This window comes from Myotis davidii, unplaced genomic scaffold (genome assembly GCF_000327345.1).
Source record: "Myotis davidii unplaced genomic scaffold, ASM32734v1 scaffold167, whole genome shotgun sequence".
NCBI classification, from domain to species: Eukaryota; Metazoa; Chordata; class Mammalia; order Chiroptera; family Vespertilionidae; genus Myotis; species Myotis davidii.
The window spans coordinates 6,562,469-6,569,534 of NW_006300048.1; the positions used below are offsets into that span (position 1 = coordinate 6,562,469).

Sequence of the window (7,066 nt, forward strand, 5' to 3'; positions counted from 1 at the left end):
GGAGCTCCCCACCCCCGATCGGCCCTGCTCTGTGCGTGACATGGTACGGAGCCCCAACCCCCGATAGGCCCTGCTCTGTGCGTAACAGGGGGTGGCGCCGCAACCTCCCCAATCGGCCCTACCCTGAGCGTGACTGGGGGCGGCATTGCAACCTCCCGATCGCCCTGCTCTGTGCATGACAGGGGGCGGCGCCAAAACTCCCCAATTGGCCCTGCTCTGAGCCCGACCAAGGGCTGCACCTAGGGATTAGGCCTGCCCTCTGCCACCCGGGAGCAGGCCTAAGCCAGTAGGTCGTTATCTCCTGAGGAGTCCCAGACTGGGAGAGGGCACAGGCCGGGATGAGGGACCCCTCCCTCCCCACCGAGTGCACACATTTTTGTGCACCAGGCCTCTAGTTTATTTTAATTAAACAGCAAGTATATTTTCTAATGGAAAAAATATTCAACTTAGTGTATTACATATAATAGGCCTGGAGTTTATTTCATTCTGTTTTCTAAATAAAATGTGGGTTTGGGCATTTGGCCTTCTTGTGTGAGAGAATTTGAGGCCTTTGAATGGCATTTGGATTGTTACTTGAAAGTGTAATTTGGCCTTAATAATAAGAGAGTTGTTTTTTTTAGTCTAGAACACTTATCTTTAGAAATAAGTAAGATTAAGAGTCACATTTTACATATAAAGAATGCTGTTGGTCAAAAGCTCAAAAGGAGAACACAAATAATTATTGGGGATATGTTAGTCCTCAGAAATGATATGGAGAAAACATGTCAGAAGCCTGTCAGTTTTAAACATAAAATTTTGGCCCAGCCAGCATGGCTCAGTGGTTGAGCATTGACCTATGACCTAGGAGGTCATGGTTCGATTTCGGTCAGGATAAATGCCCAGGTTGTGGACTTGATCCCCAGTGTGGGGTGTTCAGGAAGCAGCAGATCCATGATTCTCTCTCATCATTGATGTTTCTCTCCTCCCTACCTCTCTCTAAAATCAATAAAAATATATTAAAAATTTTTTGAGCAGATCTTTGTGATGGAATTGTTATGGCTGAAGGGATTGTATCTTTTATTAGCTTTTCAGTGAGTTCTATGATATGAAAAATTCTGAATGACTGTTAAAAGCTATTACATGATATTCCCCCCACAATCAAACATTTCTACTTCTTTTTAATCAGTCATATCCCACATTAATTGTTTTTTGCCCAGGAAAATAGTTAGAATTTTGTTTTGTTAGTAAATACTTTGGTTTAAATTTGGTAAAGTTTCTTAAAGTCTTTATATATCCATCAGCAAAGACAAAAGCACTCAAAATAAAAAGGTGGGCAAGATCCTTGAAGAACTTCTATTAATATTTCTTTCATGGCAGGTCTGGCAATGAATTCTTGTTTTAGTTTGAGAAAAAGTGTTTATTTCTCTTTCACTTTTGAAGGCCAATTTCGCTGGAAATAGAATTCTAAGTTTGTAGTTATTTTTCTTTCAATGTTTTAAATAGTTTACTTCACTCCCTTTTTGCTTGAGTGTCCGAAGAGAAAGAAACTGATGGAATTTTTAAAAAACATATTTTATTGGTTTTTTACAGAGAGGAAGGGAGAGGGATAGAGAGTTAGAAACATCAGTGAGAGAGAAACAGATCAGCTGCTTCCTGCACACCCCCTAATGGGGATGTGCCTGCAACCAAGGTACATGCCCTTGACCGGAATCGAACCTGGGACCCTTCAGTCTGCAGGCAGACACTCTATCCATTGAGCCAAACCCATTAGGGCTGGAATTCTTATCCTTGTTCATCTCTAGGCTTTTATTTTGCAGTTTCTTTCAAGATTTTCGCTGTCTTGGGCTTTCTGTAGTTTGAATATGGTATGCATAGGTGTAGACTTGCCTACATTTATCCTCTTTTGTGTTCTCTGAGCTTCCTGGATATGTAGCTTGGTGTATGTTATTAATTGTGGAAATTTTTCTGGTATGCCAATTACAGATATGTTACATTTTGTGAAATTACTTTACAGTTATTGGATGTTCTGTTGGTTTTTTTGCTATTGTAGTTGCTTGTTTTTTTAATTATTTTTTTCCTCTTTGCATTTTTTTGGGAAATTTCTATTGACCTATCTTCAAGCTTACTGATTCTGTCCATGGCAGTGTCTAGTCTGCTGTTGAGCCTACCAATGGCATCCTTTATTTCTGTTACAGAGTTTTTGATTTCTTGTATTTCCTCGTGATTATTCATCTGCTTACCTTACTAACTGTGCTTGCATATTGTTTTTTTCCACTATCACTAGTAACATATTAGCATAGTTATTTTACATTCCCTGTCTGGCCCTGGCTGTTGTGGCTCAGTTGGTTGAGTGTCGTCCTCTGCACCAAGGGGCCGCTGGTTTGATGTCTGGTCAGGACACATTCCCAGGTTTGGGGTTCGATCCCCAGTAGGGGGCGTGCAAGAGGCAGCTGATCGATGTTTCTCTCTCATTGATTTTTTTTCTCTCTCTTTTCCTTCCTCTCTAAAATCAACAAAAACATATTTAAAAAATAATAGATACTCTCTCATTCCAAAAATATTTGAGTTCAGCTATGATGCTTGCTTTGCATTTGTGTCTTTTCTTGCCTTTTAAAAGCATGATGTGGCACAACCAGTATGGCTCAGTGGTTGTGTGCCTACCTCTGAACCAGGAGGTCACGGTTCGATCCTCGTCAGGTCACATGCCCAGGTTGTGGGTTCGATCCCCATTGTGGGGTGTGCAGGAGGCAGCCAAACAATGATTCTCTCTCATTGATGTTTCTATCTCTCTCTCTCCCCCTCTCCCTTCCTCTGAATTCAATAAAAAATAAATAAAAGCATGATGTAATTTTTTTTGTTGACAGTTGCGCATGATGTATTAGGCAATAGGAGCTGAGGTAAATAGGTTTTTAGTGTAAGGGTTTATATTAATCTAGCTAGGGATTGTATTTTGTTTAATATTTGCTCTAGCCGTACGTGCCAGAGGCTTCAGATTCTTTTAGTGTCCTTGTTACTGTGTCTCTTAATGTATTTGGGTTTCCCTAAGAACTCTTTCTAGATAGTATTTGCACTGTGCAGCTCTTTCAGCATTAACTCTTATACCGAAGCTCCATTGGTGTGGTGGTAAGGTGAGGGAGAGAGGAAGCATCCTATAATCTTAGAATTAAATCTTAAACTTAGTGGATCTCTGTCCTGGGACTGTGACCATTATAAGCCTTTCTTAGTTGTTGTCTTTCCCTCCACCCCCAACACGGAAGAGAAGGGACTGGAATCTGAGAAATGCCCTTTCCACAGGTGGGATAAGTCCCTGATAAGGTCATTTCCTTGGAGTGTAAGTCTTTGTTATGGAGAATGGTCTGGTTCTTGGTTATTTCACAGTGATTACTTTTTCCTTTCCCTTTGCCAGAACTACAAAGACATATTTTTTTTAAAATATATTTTATTGATTTTTCACAGAGAGGAAGGGAGAGAGAGAGAGAGTTAGAAACATCGATGAGAGAGAAACATCGACCAGCTGCCTCCTGCACATCTCCTACTGGGGAAGTGCCCGCAACCCAGCTACATGCCCTTGACCGGAATCGAACCTGGGACCTTTCAGTCCGCAGGCCGATGCTCTATCCACTGAGCCAAACCGGTTTCGGCCAAATACATATTTATGGGCTCTTCAGGGTGAGAACAGGATGGGATTTCTGGAAGTAAAGCCCACAAAAGTATGGGGTTCTCCTAAGACTACAGTCCCCAGAAGTTTCCCACTCTCATGATATTCCACACTCAGCCTCCAGGGATTCATTGAAATTACCATGAAAGTATTTGTGATGGATTAACTTTTTGTCCCTCAAACAGTAATGTTCAAGTTCTAATTCTTGGTAAGTATGAATGCAACATTATTTGAAAGTAGAACCTTTGAAGACGTAGCTAATGATCTGAACATGATGTCATCTAGGTTTAGGATTGGCCATTAATCCAAAGACTGGTGCCCTTATTAAGACTAAGGAGAGGGAGATCTGAGACAGATATATATAAGGGGAAGGCCATGTGCAGATGGAGGCAGAGGTTGGAATTAGGCAAGCCAAGGAATTCCAGAGATTGCTGGCAGCTTCCAGATGCCAAGATAGAAGTATGGAGCAATTCAGGGTGAAAACAGGATGGGATTCCTGGAAGTAAAGCCCATGGAAGCAATTCTTCCATGGAGTCTTAAGAAAGTTCCAGGCCTGCTGGATACCCTGATTTTGTGCTCTGGCCTCCAGAGCTATAACAGAGAACAGTGTTGTATTTTAAGTCACCTAGTTTGTGTCAGTTTGTTACAACAGCTTTGGGAGACTGGTAACAGTGTTCCTCCCAGTTTATGGCTCTAGTGGTTCTACTGGATGTGATCTATTAGATGATGGCTGTGACTCTCTGAATATGTCTATCTTTCCATATCTTGAAGTGGTAGTTTGCTCTGTGTCCTCATTTCTCTGATGGGTTCAAAGAAAGTCATTGATTTTCAGTTTGTTTAGCTTTTTTCTTGTAAGGATGAGAAGGATGAGAGTGACAACTTCCAAGATTTTTACATGTTGGAGCTAAAACTGAGTCATGTATTTTTTTAAAAAAATATTTATTGACTTAGGAAGGGAGAGAGAGAAAGAGACATTGATGTGAGTGAGAAACATAAATCAGTTGCTTTCTGTATTGCACCCCTACTGGGAACTGAACCTGCAACCTTTTGGTGCACAGATGATGTTCCACCCAACAGAGCTACATCGGCCAGGGCCATCTTAGAATACTTTTTCTCCTGATTTTTGTACTGCTGCTGTTATTTTAATCTTTCTGTATTTTAATTTTCTTCCTATTATGTGTCATATAACATAGTACTTTCAGTTGTACATGATTCGATATTTGTATATATTGCAAAATCACCACCACAGTAAGTCTAGGTAAGCATTTGTTACCTATATACATAGTTAGAAAATTTTTTCTTGTAATGAGAATTTTTAAGTTTTACTCTCTTAGCATCTTTCAAATATGCAGTACAGAAGATTTCACATGTGAGATCTTATGGTATTTGGGTATTTGTCTTTCTCTGTCTGACTTATTTCACTTAGCATAATGCCCTCAAGTTCCATCCATGTTGATGCAGATAGCAATATAACCTTCTGTTTATGGTTGAATAGTATTCTGTTGTGTATATATATCACTTTCTTTAAAAAAAATTCCTTTATTCAACAATGGAAGGTTTGGTGGTTTTCATATGTTTGCTATTTAAATAATTCTGCATTGAACATGGTTGTGCATATATCTTTTAAAAGTTAGTTTTTTGTCTTCGGATAAATTCCCAAAAGTGGATTTGTTCAATCATATGATAGGTAGTTCTGTATTTAATTTTTGAGGAACTCTATACTGTTTTCCATAGTGGCTGTACCAATTTATATTCCTACCAACAGCGCACAATTTGGATTGCTTTCTTCACACTTTAAAAGTAAACTGAGCCCGGCCAGTGTGGCTCAGTGGTTGTGTTGACCAGGATCTGAAGACTGAGAGGAGAGGAGACTGCAGAAGAAAAATTTGATGCTAGCAGAGGTTCATGAGGTTTAAAGAAAAAAGCCATCTGATGTGGAATCTTCAGCAAATTATCCAGAGATCTAGCTAAGATAATCAATGAAGGATGATTATATAAATAATAAAACTTGAAAGTTATATAAATAAGTTTTAGACATTAATCTATTGTTTCTTTTTTTAGTTGACTATATTGTGGAGTATGACTATGATGCTGTGCATGATGATGAATTAACTATTCGAGTTGGGGAAATCATCAGGAATGTGAAAAAACTACAGGAGGAAGGATGGCTAGAAGGAGAACTAAATGGGAGAAGAGGAATGTTTCCTGATAATTTTGTTAAGGTAGGTATTTTCAGTTAAAACACCTAGCTATTGCTTTATAGGGTTTAATCTTTAGCATTATATCTTAACTAGAGGCCTGGTGCATGGATTTGTGCACCGGTGGGGCCCCTCAGCCTGGCCTGCGTCCTCTTTGCAATCTGGGATCCCTTGTGGGATGTCGGACTGCTGGTTTCAGCCTGATTCCCAGCAGTTCAACATCCCACTGATGGATGTAGTAGTGCGCCAAGCGGCAGGTGGCCTGGGAGGAGCTGGAGCCTGGACCTGGTGCCGTGCCACTCCCGCTCATCTTGGCTCCTCTGTGCCTGCCACCACAGCTCGGTAAGCTCCCTGAGCGGTGCTCCCACTGTGGGAGCACACTGACCACCAGGGGGTAGCTCCTGTGTTGAGCGTCTGCCCCCTGGTGATCAGTGTGCATCATAGTGACCGATCGATCTGTTGACTGGTTGAACGGTCGTAGTAGTTTGCATTTGGATAGCACTTCATAATTTACAAAGAAGTTTTACCGTGAAATTCTTACTTGAGCCTTCAAAAGTCTTATGAAATAAGTGGGATATGTATTTATGTGTGTGTGTGTGTGTGTGTGTATCCTATATATCCATTTTAAATATGGCAATATATAGACTGAGTGGCTAAATGGTTTTCTCAATGTTGGATAGCTAATATGATATAGAATCTGAACTGAAATCCAGGATTGTTGCCTCTCTATTTAAGTCTTGTTGTATCTTGTTGCTTTTCAGCATTGCAACAGTTAATCTAGCAAAGTAACAGTTATACTTCAATCATAAACATTTCTTTTTAGTAAATAGTCTAGTTACCTCTGTCAGTAAACAATAACATCCTATCTAATAAAAGAGAAACATGGTAATTGGCGTACGACCGCTACCATTCCCATTGGCTAATCAGGGCAATATACAAATTAACTGCCAGCCAAGAGGGCGGCTGGCAGCCAGGCAGCTTGAAACTAACATGAGGTTTGCTTGCTGCAGTGACGGAGGACTCCAACGTTCCCCGCCTGCTGCTTCAGGCTTCTGAGCTGCAACTCTAAGCAACTATGTTACAAATATAGAAGCTAAACAAAACCCCAGACACCTGCTTTAGTCCGCTGGGCTTCAGCCAGCAGGATCGCAACATTGTTTCAAATACAGAAGGTAAACAAAGGCCAGAAACCTGCTTTCAGCAGCGGAGGCCTAAGAGCTGGAGCCAAGCC

The 7,066-nt window shown here is 40.8% G+C and overlaps 1 protein-coding gene across 1 annotated transcript in view; it reads left to right on the forward strand.

Annotated features, from left to right (window-relative positions):
- CD2AP (CD2-associated protein) overlaps positions 1 to 7,066 on the forward strand; it is a 159,305-nt gene that overhangs the window by 61,118 nt on the left and 91,121 nt on the right. Inside the window, exons 2-3 of the mRNA XM_015572164.1 lie at positions 3,787 to 3,845; positions 5,699 to 5,859. Coding sequence (XP_015427650.1) covers positions 3,787 to 3,845; positions 5,699 to 5,859 — 220 coding nt within the window. The remainder of the gene's footprint in view (positions 1 to 3,786; positions 3,846 to 5,698; positions 5,860 to 7,066) is intronic.